This window comes from Sphaeramia orbicularis, chromosome 21, assembly GCF_902148855.1.
Source record: "Sphaeramia orbicularis chromosome 21, fSphaOr1.1, whole genome shotgun sequence".
Lineage (NCBI taxonomy): Eukaryota > Metazoa > Chordata > Actinopteri > Kurtiformes > Apogonidae > Sphaeramia > Sphaeramia orbicularis.
In genome coordinates, this window is record NC_043977.1 from 2,303,106 (window position 1) to 2,320,227 (window position 17,122).

General features: G+C 41.2%; 1 protein-coding gene across 2 annotated transcripts; it reads left to right on the forward strand.

The window, feature by feature from the left end:
* Positions 1-2,167: 2,167 nt before the first annotated feature.
* LOC115412229 (UDP-glucuronosyltransferase-like) lies at positions 2,168-15,612 on the forward strand. Of its 2 annotated transcripts, XM_030124611.1 has the most exons (5): positions 2,171-3,112; positions 6,334-6,465; positions 10,042-10,129; positions 13,511-13,730; positions 15,163-15,612. In XM_030124611.1, the coding sequence occupies exons 1-5, from the start codon at positions 2,255-2,257 to the stop codon at positions 15,443-15,445; spliced, it is 1,581 nt and encodes a 526-aa protein (XP_029980471.1). In that variant the 5' UTR covers positions 2,171-2,254; the 3' UTR covers positions 15,446-15,612. The 2 variants fall into 2 exon arrangements, with proteins under 2 accessions (XP_029980472.1, XP_029980471.1); XM_030124612.1 differs by lacking the exon at positions 6,334-6,465 and having other exon boundaries at positions 2,168-3,112.
* Positions 15,613-17,122: the final 1,510 nt, after the last annotated feature.

Genomic DNA, 17,122 nt, shown 5'->3' on the forward strand with positions numbered 1-17,122 from the left:
GTCAAAGAATCTGAACAAGATTAAGACTGAATAAGTAAATAAATCTAAAAAATGATCTTTCAGATAAATCTTACAAATTCAAGTCAGTTTATGTACGTCACATATTCTTTTTGCAGTGTTCACACTGTAAATTAATTGGTTCTTACCAAAATAAAATTTAAAAAATCCCTTAGATTTAGAAGTGTTAGATAACTGATCTTGTTTCAGTAGTTAATTTCTTATTTGAAGTGTTCATCCATTTGTACACATGCTTATATGTAGATTTAATCTGAATTCAGTAAATCTTGTCCAGTGAACTTCTCTTTCTTCAAGGACAGATATTTGACTTGTTTAATACCTTTACCCCACACTGTAAAAAAAAAACAAAAAAAAACAGTATTATTCCGGCAGCAGGGGTGCCGAAAAAATACTGGAAAATAACAGAAAATAACCATCTCATAAAAATACGGTAATTTTCCATGATTAAAATACAGTTTTTTGCCCTAACTTTACATGAGATTTTGCATATTTTTTTGACTTTTTAATGTTTAATAAAGAATATTTTCATGTATTAAAACAATCCAATTCCCTATAAATATATATATATATATATATATATATATATATATATATATATATATATATATATACATATATACATATATACATATATATATATATATATATATAATTTTCTATGAGACTCAGTTGTCCAATCCACTGATAAAAACTGTATTTGGACAGTTTATCAGTGCTTATACATGTTATACATTCACAAAAATACATTTATTCAACATTTTTGTTGTGAAACCTCCTGTAATTACACAAGATATTTGTCAATTAACAAACAAGTCTGGTTCAACTGACAGAACTAATACTTCTGTTATGGTTAATTGTCAGTAATTTTATCTCATTATATAGAAATGTATATATACAGGGTGGGGAAGCAAAATGTACAATATTTTGAGGCAGGGATTGAAAGACAGTGTATGACCAATTAGTTTATTGAAAGTCATGAGAATTTATTTGCCACAAGAAAATGTCCATAATAGAAAATGTTTTTATTCTATGTGTCCTCCTTCTTTCTCAATAACTGCCTTCACACGCTTCCTGAAACTTGCGCAAGTGTTCCTCAAATATTCAGGTGACAACTTCTCCCATTCTTCTTTAATAGTATCTTCCAGACTTTCTGGTAATAGTTTTGCTCATAGTCATTCTCTTCTTTCCATTATAAACAGTCTTTATGGACACTCCAACTATTTTTGAAATCTCCTTTGGTGTGACGAGTGCATTCAGCAAATCACACACTCTTTGACGTTTGCTTTCCTGATTACTCATATGGGCCAAAGTTTGTGAAAAGGTATGGATAATAGTGTTAGGTATGATTATGACATCAGTATATGTTTGGGTTCAAAACAACTGACGTAGTGTCTGCTGAGAAAAAACAACTAAATGTTCAGTGTACATTTAGCTTCCTCATCCTGTGTGTATATATATATATATATATATATATATATATATATATATATTATTTATTTATTTATTTATTTATATATATATATATATATATACATATAAATCAAAATTTTTTTACAGTATTGAACTTTAAATTAACAGTTTAATCTCATAAATAGAAAATAAATATTTGTGAAATGATACATTTGCAAATGTATTTTAACTGTATTTTTCTGTGCAAAAAGAAAAATTTTCTTTTAAAAAATGTAAATTTTATGGTTATTCACAGTTACAGTTTTTTCATTTTATTTTACATTTGACATGTAAAATCAGTCTATTTTTGTCATTTCATTGATATTTTCCTGTATCTTAAAAATACAGGAAAAATCTGTAAAATAAACAGTGAAAATTCTGTTAAATTACAGATTTTTTTTACTGTGCAGATGTAGTGTTTTTATCTGGTTTTTAGACACCCATTTTTTACAGTGTATACCATTGTATTTTCCACCGTGCACCAGAATAAAGGAACGGACTGAGTTAAAAGAAACTAAGAAGTTCAGAGACAAACTTAGAATCCCAAACTTCCTACAAATTCCAGTGGGAATCTCTGCTCCCTTCTGTCCACCCGTGGTTATGTAAGAGCCCGCCTGGAAACACAGAGTAAACACACACACACACACACACACACACAGATGAACCCGCCTCTTAATAACAGCTGCCTCCTCCTCCAGCTCCAGCTCCAGCTCCTCCTCCAGCTCCAGCTCCAGCTCCAGCTCCTGCTCCTGCTCCAGTCCAGCCTTCAGCTCACACAGACGAGGACATGAGGACCATAGAGCGGCTCACTTCACTGGGTCTGCTGGCCTGGTTCTGCTGCCTGAGTGCGGAGCCCGTTCAGGGGGGGAAGGTCCTGGTTATGCCTGTGGACGGGAGCCACTGGTTAAGCATGAAGATCCTGGTGAAGGAGCTGAGCCTCAGGGGACATGAGGTGGTGGTGCTGGTGCCTGAAAGCAGCCTGTTGATCCAAGGCTCGGACTCTTACAGGACTGAGGTGTTTACAGTGTCCTACAGCCAACAAGAACTGGATGCAAACTTTAATGAGCTCAGGAAGGGAATATTCGTCCCACCTAAATCCACTGATTTTCTTCTGGACATACAGCGTTTGATTGACTTCACCAACCTTCAGGTGAGAGGGTGTGAGAGTCTGCTGCACAATGAGGCGCTGATGAGTCGACTGAGAGCAGAGGGCTTCGACGTTCTGCTCACAGACCCCTTCCTCCCGTGTGGCTCCGTCCTGGCTCATCTGTTTTCCATTCCTGCCGTTTATTTCCTCCGTGGACTTCCATGTGGGTTGGACTTAAAGGCCAACCAGTGCCCCACTCCTCTGTCTTACATTCCTAAGTTTTACTCTGGGAATACACCTCAGATGAACTTCCCACAAAGAGTCAAGAACGTGTTCTTTTCTTTTGTGGAGTCCTACTTGTGTAAACTGCTTTATGCCAACTTTGATTATCTAGCCAGTAAATATTTAGAAGACGGTATGACTTACAAGGAGCTCATCAGCCACGGTGCCGTTTGGCTTCTTCGGTATGACTTTACCTTCGAGTGGCCCAGGCCGCTCATGCCCAACATGGTTTTAATCGGAGGTATCAACTGTGCAAAGAAAGGCCCTCTGCCAGCGGTGAGTACCAAAACAACAAACAGCTCACATGTGGGTTCAGTCGAGCCAAAACAAACTGTCTTTGTGTTAAAGTCAGGCTGGAGCAAATCCGTTACAACAGGGGTCTCAAAGTGGCGGCCTGGGGGTCAAATCCAGCCCACGGGACCATATTTTGTGTGTTTAGTGTTAGTGCGGCTCACACGTAGTTCTCAAACGCACCTTTTTGTTGAGTCTTGCCACACTTTTAGTTTATTTATTTTGATCACTTATGGGCTACCATAGATAGGAGTGAAAGAAAATATCAGTTCTGCAATATATTGTGATATTTAATTTTGCAATACTTTATCCATATTAAAAACTACTGTAGCGATATTTTTAGGTATTTATTCAAATGCAGATATTGTGGAGGTTCATTTTTGTTTTTCTTTTGTGTTTATATTTTATTTCTTCTTATTTCACACTCTTTTATTCAATAATGTTGGTTCCTTTGTTTGGATTGAACTCAAATCCTGTTCTGATGTTAGTTGTGAACTAATAGAATCTGAACATTTGAACAGGATCTGAAACTGGAATGTCTGTAAAACAGAATTTCAGTTTGAACACAGGAACATTTGCTGATAGAACATTAGATCCTGTTGGGATCAAATACAAATGTGTTTAAGATTTGTGCAGATTTCTGCTGGAATCCAATTCTTCCAGGAAATGATCATTAAAAAAGAAACAAACAAAAAATTGTCTTTTTAACAGTATCATGATATATCCTGACATATCGTATGTTGATCCTAGTATTGTGATTTGTATCGTATCGCCAAATTCTTACCAATACACATCCCTAACCATAGATAGTCTCGTCACAGCTTCCGGCCGCATTTGTTGACAATGGTTGTCAAGCTAGCTAACCGCGAAGTACCCGGAGAAGTATGAATGTTAGTCACTTAGTTGAAGCATATTCTGTAGTGACACCGAGTGGATGGAAAACTATCTGCCATCATCCAGTTCAGTCATGTCTCTGTCAAAACATGCCGTGAAGAGAAAGGTTGGCAACGAGCACAGGCAACTTAAGGAAATGATTTGTTTGTGGAGCACAGAGGCACCGCTACGAGTCCCATCTGCACAGAGGAAGGTACGGTGTTTAAGGAACACAACGTCTGACGTCATGACTCAAATAGACATGCTGAGGAGTTTACAAAATACCAGGGAGAGGAGAGGAAGAACAGGGTCGACAATCTGAAAACATGTCTGTTGAGGAAACAAGATTTATTCAAGAAAGTAAACAAAGAGAATGAAGCAGCAGTGGAAGCAGCTACGAGGTGAAGGAGACGATTAGTAGGACCGGAAAGATGTTCAAAGAGGGACAGGTCATCAAAAAAGGCAGCATGTCCATGTCCAGCATGTCCATGTCCAGCATGTTCATGTCCAGCATGTCCACGTCCAGCATGTTCATGTCCAGCATGTCCATGTCCAGCATGTCCACGTCCAGCATGTTCATGTCCAGCATGTCCATGTCCAGCATGTCCATGTCCAGCATGTTCATGTCCAGCATGTTCATGTCCAGCATGTTCATGTCCAGCATGTCCATGTCCAGCATGTTCATGTCCAGCATGTCCATGTCCAGCATGTTCATGTCCAGCATGTCCATGTCCAGCATGTCCATGTCCAGCATGTTCACGTCCAGCATGTCCACGTCCAGCATGTCCACGTCCAGCATGTTCACGTCCAGCATGTCCATGTCCACGTCCAGCATGTTCACGTCCAGCATGTCCACGTCCAGCATGTCCATGTCCAGCATGTTCATGTCCAGCATGTCCATGTCCAGCATGTCCACGTCCAGCATGTTCATGTCCAGCATGTCCACGTCCAGCATGTTCACGTCCAGCATGTTCATGTCCAGCATGTCCACGTCCAGCATGTTCATGTCCAGCATGTCCACGTCCAGCATGTCCATGTCCAGCATGTCCACGTCCAGCATGTTCATGTCCAGCATGTCCACGTCCAGCATGTTCACGTCCAGCATGTTCATGTCCAGCATGTCCATGTCCAGCATGTTCATGTCCAGCATGTTCATGTCCAGCATATCCATGTCCAGCATGTTCATGTCCAGCATGTCCATGTCCAGCATGTCCATGTCCAGCATGTCCATGTCCAGCATGTTCATGTCCAGCATGTTCATGTCCAGCATATCCATGTCCAGCATGTCCATGTCCAGCATGTCCATGTCCAGCATGTCCATGTCCAGCATGTTCATGTCCAGCATGTCCATGTCCAGCATGTTCATGTCCAGCATGTTCATGTCCAGCATATCCATGTCCAGCATGTCCATGTCCAGCATGTCCATGTCCAGCATGTCCATGTCCAGCATGTCCATGTCCAGCATGTCCATGTCCAGTATGTCCATGTCCAGCATGTCCCCTGAAGGGTTACAGTTGAGCTGCATAGAAGGGTCCCATTTGGGTTTGTCCACAGTTGCCATGGTGACCCCACATGTGTTTGCCCAGATCAGAATCAAAGATCTGAATATCTAATATTATTTATTCTTCACACTATTTATCCCATGATATTAATCTTTCATGTCATTTGCACTACTTAAATTGTATGTTTTACAAATATCTTAGTTTGCAGTACTTCTTATCTTCTAATGTAAATATCTGTGCCTTTTACTGATCTGTGTTGTCTGTCTGTAAATTCTTGCACTGAACCTGAGAGCTTTACCTCAGTTTCATTGGACTTGGTACAATGACAAGAAAGAGATTCAGATTCTGACTTTGATTTTGATTCTGATCTGGTCAAACACATGTGGGGTTACCACGGAAACCGCAGACAAACCCACATGGGACCCTTATATGCAGCCCAACTGTAACCCTTCTGGGGCCCACATGGACATGCTGACTGGGCTGTAACGAAAGCCTTTTATTGTGGAAGACTTAATGTGGCCCAACCTGACCCAGACTGGACCTCCAGCACCCCCCAGGGAAGCGGAGTTTGACACCCCTGAGTTAAACATTGACCTACAATGTCCAAAGTTCGAAAAGCACAAATGTCCACAGACGAGCATGAAGTTGAAACATAACCACATGACGCGGGCTGTTGTTAATAATCACAGGAAAACACAAACTCATAGAATGAACACCTGCGTCATTACTGGTGTCCAGATCTAGACACATAAACAGACATGGTGTTTCATTAGTCCTGGAGGGATTATTGTGATCATGTTTTGGTTTTTTTTCTCTCTCTCAACTCTTTAGGACTTGGAGGAGTTTGTGAACGGTTCTGGAGATGACGGCTTTATCGTCTTTACTTTGGGTTCGATGGTGTCCAACATGCCTGACAAAATAGCCAAACAGTTCTTCGATGCCTTTCGACAAATTCCTCAAAGGGTAACAGTCATTTGAATGGATTCAGTCGTGTTTGTCTGTTTTCTTTTTTCATTTCATTTCATTTATTTCATTCATGGTTGTGCATTTCATCAGCAAACATGTAATAATCATCAAGTGAACAAACATGTACACACCCATGCTCGAAAAGGAGCAGGATGAAGAACATCTTATATTTCCTGCCCCCTTCTAACTAATAAAAGCCTTAATGGTTAGCCATACACACTAGGGTGGTCCAACAATCCTGGTAAAAAATACAGTTTCAGATCACCTCCATTAGAACCCTGCATTAGGTTTTGGCATTCAAAAGATGATTTAGGAAAAAATTGGAAGAAAAAAGGAGATGTTTTAGAGGTTGCACAAGTTGCTGGAAGTTTCCTGGAAATGAACTAATTGTTCATTTTCAGCACAGACGAGCTGAGCTGTAAGAGAAGAGCAGAACTACCAAAACCAAGGTCTGAGGGATTCAGCTAGAAATGTATGGATAAAGTAAGACCGCCCACATCTGTGGAACTGGAGTAAATATATGGATGAAGTAACTCCGCCCACATCTGTGGTACTGGAGTAAATATATGGATGAAGTAACTCCGCCCACATCTGTGGTACTGGAGTAAATATATGGATGAAGTAACTCCGCCCACATCTGTGGTACTGGAGTAAATATATGGATGAAGTAACTCTGCCCACATCTGTGGTACTGGAGTAAATATATGGATGAAGTAACTCCGCCCACATCTGTGGTACTGGAGTAAATATATGGATGAAGTAACTCCGCCCACATCTGTGGAACTGGAGTAAATATATGGATGAAGTAACTCCGCCCACATCTGTGGAACTGGAGTAAATATATGGATGAAGTAACTCCGCCCACATCTGTGGAACTGGAGTAAATATATGGATGAAGTAACTCCGCCCACATCTGTGGAACTGGAGTAAATATATGGATGAAGTAACTCCGCCCACATCTGTGGAACTGGAGTAAATATATGGATGAAGTAACTCCGCCCACATCTGTGGAACTGGAGTAAATATATGGATGAAGTAACTCCGCCCACATCTGTGGAACTGGAGTAAATATATGGATGAAGTAACTCCGCCCACATCTGTGGTACTGGAGTGTAGAACTGGTTGTGGTCCATTCTGTGACTCCAGTGTGACACCAGAGCAGAAGCAGCTGATGGTCGACAACATGATGTTAAATGCAGGTTCTTTGGGTTCCACTAAAGCGTTGGAATGTCCTTCATCCATCAGATTCTGAAGGGAAGCAGATCAGGGCTTTTGTCCCCACCAGCACTATTGCACCTATTATTGCACATTCTGTATTTCACTTCACCCCCTCAGCTTTAGTTGAGCAGTCTTATGGCTGTTGGATAAAAACTCTTTCCAAATCTGTCCGTTTTGCACCTCAGGCTCCGGAAGCGTTTCCCTGAGGGCAGGAGGGAAAACAGTCTGTTGACAGGGTGGGAGGTGTCTCTAAGCTTTCTTTATACACTTTTTTCAGTTGGAATAGGTTTTTGCAGTCCTGCAGCTCATTAGAAAGAGCTGCCAATGTTTGGGGTTCTTCACATAGAACCCCAAACATTTACGCTTTAGCCAAAGGTCATGTGACTGTATGTGAGGTTTTTTTTCTTCGTGTTGCAGAGTTTATTGTTCTGAGCACAAATAGGAAAAAAAAAACCTAATACAGCCTCATTTTAATCTGTTTATTGTTGTTAAGTAGTAGAATAATAAAGAAACAAGCCTCTAATTGGATTCTGAGATTATCATTTGAGTTCATTTTCTGAGCACAAATGGAAACATTAACTCTTTTCCCTTTAAATGTTGGATGGTGTTCGTTCAGTCGCTGCTCTGATGGCTGGTGTGACTTTAGTTTGGTCTGAATGTTTGGACCCCCCAGTCTGATCCAAACCAAACTGTTTTTCTGTGATTTCGTATCAAACTGAGCCAGATTCATTCTTCTACAGTGTGAAAGGGTGGCTTTTTAGAACAGTCACAGGAAGTTATGTAAGGCTACTGTGTTGAAAAGAAAACAGGAGAATGGTCGTTCAAAAGGCGCTGAGTTCACAACACGTCTACATCAGATTCATGTTTATAAAGAACACAAAGCACATGTAAATGACGGCGTCACTTTGATCCAAGAATTGCATTTTTTTTTTTTTTACATTAGTCTCTTTTCCATTGGACATCTGCACAAAACTTTACTGATATTTACTAAATGTCCACAAAACAGAAGTGCGTAATGTTGGTTTTCCCATTAAGTCTCAAATGCATTGATTTATTTATTTGTTAATTATCGCGAAATGTCACGAGAAGTCATTCCAAAAACATGTACATAAATATCATATTGATTCACAGATATATTCATATTTGTCTCATAGCGCCCTCTAGGGCCTGGAAAATGTTTGCATTTCTCTGTTGTTGTGAATCTAGAATGCTCGTTACCCCTCTAATTCCTACTAAATTCTAAAACAATGTGGTTTCCTGCTGTGTCCACACAAACCCACACATTTGGGTTCAGCTCTTCTTCTTCTCTTGTTCTAACATCCATCAACATCTGTTTGTTTTGGTCATGTGACTCGAGTTGGACTCAAAGGTCTTTCTAGTACAGTTTTGTGTCATATGTCAATTTAACTACGTCTGAAAAACTGATAGACAAATTTTTATGCACAATTTATATTTATGTAATTTGAGGGTGAATGGAAAAGAGACTCTAGACCAGGGCTCTCAAACTCCTGTTCTTTCAGGTTCCACATTCAGCTCAATTAGATCTGCAGTGGGCCGGACCAGTAAAAAAGTAACAGAATAACCTAGAAATAATGACAACTGCAAATTTTTGTCTCTGTTTTAGTGCAAAAAAAAAAAAAAAAATTAAATGTTGAAAACACTTACTTTTATAAACTATCCAAAAAAGTGAATAACCTGAAAAAAATGAAATTGAGATTAAAAACCTTTATTTCAAGTACAATTTTCTCAGTCTTCTTCCTCCACTTCTCATTAGTCCATGTGCATTCTGGATCAGATCTCCAAAGACACTAAACACTGAGGAACAGGAAGAAAAGAGTTCAAACTGGACTGAATTTAATACAGACATTTCAGGTTGGACACATTTGTTCAGGTTAGTCACATTTTATTGGTACAGGAGAGTTTGGAAATGGAAAGATTTCCATAATTTAATGTTATTTTTTTGCACTAAAACAAAGACAAAAAATGAAGTTCGTATTCTTTATAGACATAATGTCATTATTTTTTTCCCATCAAACCCAGTAGTAAATCTGCAGTCATTGTTTTGTGTGGGTTCTTCTGCTGTTCTTATTTGACTGTAGATCAGATTGGTCTGGATGTGGAACCCACACTAAAATGAGTTCCACAGCCTGGACTGTGGAATTTATACACTGTGTAAATTCATCCCAGGGGTCGGATTGGAACCTTTGGGGGGACGCATTTGGGCCCCGGGACACATGTTTGACAGCCCTGGTTTAGACACTTTAGCCACAGATTTTCCCCCTCAGAGCTGAAGTCCTTCTCAGATCGGGTAAACACACACTGTTCATGACACGGAGGTGGGATTATATGTTTCAGGTTGTGTGGAGATACACTGGAGTTCCACCTACAGACGTACCGGAGAACGTCCGGCTCATGAAGTGGTTACCTCAGAACGACCTCCTGGGTACGTGACGTTTGACTCCGAAGAACGTGCGATGTACTTCTGTCGTAAAGCACATCATTCAAAGTATATTAACATCTGATAAATACTTACAGCAGTGGTTTCCAACCTTTGTTTACTCCTGACCCCATTTTAACATCACAAATTTCTGGCGACCCCAGACATTCAAAACAGAGACTTTTTTTTTTTTTTTTTTTGCTAAAATGAATTTCTTTTTGATCATGAAATAATTTACTATACTATGTTGCAGCTAAACATTAAATTTAGAGGACATTTAGGCTTTTTAATGTGATTTTCTTTGGTCAGGATCTGTACAGTCAGTCCAGCTGTGATTTACAAGGAGGACAATTAATACTGAACAAACAAGAACTGAAACTATGAATTATGAAAGAGCTGCAGCATCTGAAACTGACCACAATGAACATTTGACACAAACAGAGCCACAGTGCTGCAGTTTCACAACCACAGTTTGTCTGGTATGGATTGGGATTGGCTCTGTTAACACAGATTTTTATTAGTAAGGTTTTTTTTTTTAAATTATTTTGTTTTATCAATTACTAGAAATTTCAGGCGACCCCATTTGAATTCCCAGCGACCCCATGAGGGGTCATGACCCCAAGGTTGAAAAACACTGACTTATAGAGACAAAGCAAAGAGTGGAGTCAGATGAGCCTTTATTTACTGAATGGAGTTAGAGATAGAACAAAATAAGGTCATGTCTACGTCCACAGTACTGAGGTAATAAATATGGGTGTTTCTATGTCCACAGAGCCAATCAGATGTTCTTATTTGTCCTGTTCCAATCAGCAGTAAGGACATGTTGTTGTCCCAGATCCAATCATGGACACTGTTCCATCAACTCATTGTCCTCTTGTGTCCACAGTACTGTGTTCATATAAGGAGTATACGCCCCCCCCCTCCTCCGTACATACCACAACCACATTATGTCAGTCCACTACAAGGTTATTATCGTTAATGAAAACTAACAAAATGACTAGAATTGAAAGAACATTTTCATTAACTGAAATAAATAAAAACTATAACTAAAAGAAAAAAACCATAACTAACTGAAACTGCATTGTGTGTTTACAAAACTAACTAAAACGGATAAAAATTATGGATAAAATTCCCTTCATTTTCGTCTTTGTCAATGTCAGATTGATACAAAAATGATTTATTTCGCTCTAGCAATTTTCTGTGCTGTCACCATCCGACACTTTTTGCTCCATCACTTGTGTTCACTTGTGGTTTCCAGTCGTCTTCTGGTCCCCACTCTACCTGGAAACATGGAGACTAAAGCAGCAGAGTCCTGTCTGGGATTGATTTGAATAGGAGCACAGAGAAGAAGAGAAAAGAGACCACTGAACTACAACTGAACTACAACTGAACTACAACTGAACTACAACTGAACTACAACTAAAACTACAACTGAACTACAACTGAACTACAACTGAACTACAACTAAACTACAACTAAAACTACAACTAAACTAAAACTAAACTACAACTAAGCATTTAGAAAATAATGAAAACTAATAAAAACTATCAAACCTGCTCTAAAAACTAGTTAAAACGAACTGAATTAGATAAAAAAAAAAAAGTCAAAACTAAATAAAACTAAACTATAATGAAAAATCCAAAACTATTAGAACCTTGGTCCACTACAGTTTCCTGTGGTTTGGGCCTTTGGTCACATGACACCGGCATTGTCGGTGCCTGAAACGGTATTTTTTGTCGAACGGGTCCCAGAGCGTAAACATGTCCCAGCTCCGCCCCCCGGTGTTGGCATACGGATAGGACCAACACCACCGTATGGAAACCATGACGACCATAGGACCATGTGACCATGTTGAGCATTAGAACCCCGCCTTCACCCATGAGGAGATGGGCTCCAACGACCCCCGTGACCCTAGTGAGGACAAAGCAGGTTCAGATGATGAATGAAGGTTCTAAATCACTTTAGAAATAAAGGGTTAAATAGTCAGAAGAAGTCCTTTGGGCTCTGACACAGAAGTAGCTCTGGGACTGTATGGGTTAAAACACAGGCGTCAAACATGTGGCCCGGGGGCCAAAACTGGCCCTCCAAAGGGTCCAATCTGGCCCCAGGGATGAATCTGTGAAATGTAAAAATTTCACTGAAGATATAAACAATTCAGATGTTAAAATAAGTTTAGGTCAATTCAATGTGAAGTGGGTCAGACCAGTAAAATACTGTCAGAATAACCTATAAATAACAAGTCTTCAGAGAACTCAGAGCTCCTCCTTCCCCCTGAACTCTGTGCATGTGTGGATCGACTCCTTCTGTTTAAATCCAACAGTTTCCAGGTTGTTCCATAAACAGAAACAGTTGAATCTGGTCCCAGTCATGTGTCTGTCCAATTAGATTCAATTCACATCAATATTAGTTGGGTTCTAATTTTAAATGTGTGGGAAATGGGATTTTCAGTGTTCAGTGTAAATGTCCACAGAGTCCACATTCCACAGTGGATGTGGACAATTTAGTTCCACATACAAGAGACTGTTCTAGGCTACAGGTGGATCCAACTGGAGGAGAATCGGAGTCGTTTGGAATTTTTTGTGAATTTTAGAAAATGTCTCCATGATGACAGATGGAAAACTGTAGATGTTGTGACCTTGCTGTGACCTTGAACTTTGTCCTACTGGGACCAAAATGTAATGGGTTGGTTCCAGGGCCTAGGCCTATCTGTGGGGAAGATCTGGGAAAGATGGGGGGAAGAGTTTGACACTAAAGATGCTAAAAAACAAACAAACACACAAAGTGATCACAACACCTCCTGGCAGGGTAATGAAAACTGCAAATTTTCCTCTTTGTTTTAGTGTAAAAAAAAAAAAAAAAAGTATAATTTCACAAAAATGTTGACATTTACAGACTAGCCTTTTACAAAAACTGTGAACAACCTGAAATGTCTTCAGAGAAGTCTGGAATTGGACCAATATTCTGCCTGTTACTAAATGTTTTGTGTATTTGTAGATCCACTGTGATCTGTACGTTGTGATGCACATATATAAATGAATAAACTAAGGCCTAATATTGTTAAAATTACACTTCTTTTTCTTAAGAATTCTCAGGTTCATATTTGTTCATGTTATGTTCAAGTACGGTTCGTTGATGGAAACATTTTCATTAGGCGACAGAATTTAAATTTTTTCACTCAAAAGCATACAGAAAACTTTGGAGTTGACATTATTTCCATGTTCTCATCCTGTTATTTGTGTTATTTGACCGGTCCGGTCCACTTTGGCTCATATAAGGCTGTATGTGGAACTGAACTAACAGGAGTTTGACAGCCCTGGGTTAAAACATCCAAAAGATCATCACTAACACTGGTCATAAGTTCTGAACAGATTCTTCCTGTTTCCTCAGCTCATCCCAAAGCTCAGATCTTCTTCACTCATGGAGGTACTCATGGTGTGTATGAGGGCATCTGTAACGCTGTTCCCATGGTGATGTTCCCACTGTTTGGAGACCAGGGAGACAATGTGCATCGCATGGTGGCCCGAGGAGTCGCAGAAAAGCTGAGTATGCTGGAGGTGACCAGTGAAACGGTGGTGGCTACGATAAGGAAGCTCATCAACGACAAAAGGTACGACAGTGGACACTAGGGCTGCAGCTATCGAATATTTTTGTATTCGAGTATTCTGCTGAAAATTCCTTCGATGAATCGAGTAATTGGATAAAACTTATTTTTGCTTGGTTAAAGAGCAATTATACATACACAAGAGGAAATAAGGTATTTCACATAATAATGAAGGACCAATTGGTTTCCTTTTTTTTTTGATAATTAACAGTTTTATTTGTTACATTCATATTGTGCAAACGCAACAAAATGTATTTTCTTGACTAGAAACATTTCCAGAGGGGCAATTGCAAATACAAATAAAAATAAATAAAATTTAATTTTCTACTTAGTGTTCAACATGGTATTTCTTGTAAGTATCAAAAATATAAGGCATTAATAAATTTAAAAAAAGGCATAAACGTTGCCTTTTTGTTGTGCAACTGAACTTTGGCAGCTGAAAGTTTCAGAATTTACAATTTAGACATAACAGGAATGTGATGTGGCATAAAAGAGACAAGAACATTTGAACAGAACTGTGAACGAGTCCATGCATGAACAGTTTGACACATTTCTGCGAAATTCAGGAGAATCAAGACAATGCCCCCCCCACCTTATCTGTCTGTCTCATAACCTATAACCCCACCCCCGCCGTTTCAATTTAGTAAAAAGTAGTTGGATTTTGCCAAAATTTGGCCGTGACAAGGTAAGAGAAAACTTTCACCAACCCCTGCACCATTTTGTTCGTGCTTTTGGGAAATGAACCGTGCAGATCACAGCTCACTGCCCATATCTCTGCTTGTGAAAATCGTACTAAACTATACACATCCGACAGTTCCATAATGAACACAAACCTAACCCTCTGCAGGGCTAACGTTATGTTAGTATGGTGTATTGACGTTAATCTCACTGATTTGTGCTACGTTAATTCTGTTTTCTCTGGGGTCCTCCGCTCCCTTCTGGGGGTCTTCAGAGTAGATGCTCCATCACAGATGTGCTGTTGTTTTACGGACAGTGTTACAACAGATACATGTCACAGTGTTTACCTGCTGTTCAGTCTGAAATGCTTCCACACTTTCAACATTTTCTGTCCTTTTTATTGTGTTTTTTTGTCTTTCGTCATCATTGTTGTATTCACTCACCTCTTCTATCTTCCTGCTGCTTCATCCAAACACTTCAGCGTCCTCTGTCGTCTTCCTTTGCGTCAGTAACATAAGCACGTTGTGACACATGAAATAGTCCGTGCGAAATGCCGTGCTTTGAGCTTTACAAGTAAATAAGCGATTCCTCGAGGCAGAGAAAATTCCTCGATCATTTTTTGTAATCAAGGTACTCGAATTCCTCGAGGAATTGTTTCACCCCTAGTGGACACCGTAAAGAACGGAGATGCAGTGAACGTCCTGAAGCCTCATTGTGTCTGACATGTGTCCTTCTGTTTGTCCTGGGGTTTCCTGTGTAGTTACAAACAGAAGATGGTGCAGTTGTCTCAGATCCACCTGGACCGTCCTCTTCAGCCTTTGGACTTGGCTGTTTTCTGGACCGAGTTCGTCATGAAACACAAAGGAGCTGCACATCTGAGGGTGGCTGCTCATGACCTGAACTGGATCCAGTACCACAGCCTGGACGTCCTGGGCTTTTTAGCCCTGGTTCTGATCACTGTTCTGGTTCTGACGCTAAAATGCTGCTGGTTCTGCACCCGGAGCTGTTTCAGAAAGAGGACAGAGAAGAAGAAGACCCAGTAGTTCATCTAATGTGTGGGCGGCCACGGCTCTGCAGGGAAACCCAAGGGTTGGCGGTTCGAGTCCCGCTCTGTCCTAGTCAGTCTGTTGTGTCCTTGGGCAAGACACTTCACCCTCCAGTGTCACTCACACTGGTGTACGAATGTGTATGAATGTTGAGTGGTGGGAGGGGCTGTAGGTGTGGACTGGCAGCCACGCTTCTGTCAGTCTGACCCAGGGTTAGGGTTCGGGTCCCAGGGTTAGGGTTCGGGTCCCAGGGTTAGGGTCCCAGGGTCAGGGTTAGGGTCCCAGGGTTAGGGTTCGGGTCCCAGGGTTAGGGTTCGGGTCCCAGGGTTAGGGTCCCAGGGTCAGGGTTAGGGTCCCAGGGTTAGGGTCCCAGGGTCAGGGTTAGGGTCCCAGGGTTAGGGTTCGGGTCCCAGGGTTAGGGTTAGGGTCCCAGGGTTAGGGTTAGGGTCCCAGGGTCAGGGTTAGGGTCCCAGGGTTAGGGTCCCAGGGTTAGGGTTCGGGTCCCAGGGTTAGGGTTCGGGTCCCAGGGTTAGGGTCCCAGGGTCAGGGTTAGGGTCCCAGGGTTAGGGTTCGGGTCCCAGGGTTAGGGTCCCAGGGTCAGGGTTAGGGTCCCAGGGTTAGGGTTCGGGTCCCAGGGTTAGGGTTAGGGTCCCAGGGTTAGGGTTAGGGTCCCATGGTTAGGGTTAGGGTCCCAGGGTTAGGGTTAGGGTCCCAGGGTCAGGGTTAGGGTTAGGGTCCCAGGGTTAGGGTTAGGGTCCCATGGTTAGGGTTAGGGTCCCAGGGTTAGGGTTAGGGTCCCAGGGTCAGGGTTAGGGTCCCAGAGTTAGGGTTAGGGTCCCAGAGTTAGGGTTAGGGTCCCAGGGTTAGGGTTAGGGTCCCAGGGTCAGGGTTAGGGTCCCATGGTTAGGGTTAGGGTCCCATGGTTAGGGTTAGGGTCCCAGGGTTAGGGTTAGGGTCCCATGGTTAGGGTTAGGGTCCCAGGGTTAGGGTTAGGGTCCCAGGGTTAGGGTTAGGGTCCCAGGGTTAGGGTTAGGGTCCCAGGGTTAGGGTTAGGGTCCCAGGGCAGCTGTGGATACAGGTGTAGTTTAAAACCACCAGAGGGAGAATGTGAGAGTGAATGAAGAATGAGTCAATAATGTAAAGTGCTTTAGGGGCCTAGAAAAGCACGACAGAAATCTAATCCATTATTTTTTCCTCTACCAGAGGTTCTGTTTTTGCCAGCGGTGGTTTGTCTGTCTGTATATAAGATAAATCAAAAAGTTATGGATGGATTTGGATGAAAATTTCAGGAAGTGCTGATACTGGCACAAGGAACAAATGATTAAATTTTGGTGGTGATCGGGGGGGGGGGGGGGGCACTGATCTGCCTTGGTGGAGGTCTGCAGTTTCCAAGTGCTTTTCTAGTTATTAATGTAACAATTATTCTGTTTCAGGAATCCTAATGTTTTTTAAAATACTGTGATTTTGATGAAAGAAAACCTGCACATCTTTGAACTGTGGAAAACCCATGGCACTGACACTGAATAAAGCCTGTGGAAAAACAGATGTGTGTGTGTGTGTGTGTGTGTGTGTGTGTGTGTGTGTGTGTGTGTGTGTGTGTGTTTGTTTAGGACTGAGTGGGGGGTTCAGCTCAGACCGACACAAAGGCTCCGTGGATCAGGGTTGGACCCCGGC

Bases quoted from the DNA above. Each gene is read 5' to 3' on its own strand.
- LOC115412229 (XM_030124611.1), top strand. From the start codon at position 2,255: ATGAGGACCATAGAGCGGCTCACTTCACTGGGTCTGCTGGCCTGGTTC. The intron at 3,113-6,333 runs GTGAGTACCAAA...TCAACTCTTTAG, and splicing joins AGAAAGGCCCTCTGCCAGCG to GACTTGGAGGAGTTTGTGAA. The intron at 13,731-15,162 runs GTACGACAGTGG...TTTCCTGTGTAG, and splicing joins AAGCTCATCAACGACAAAAG to TTACAAACAGAAGATGGTGC.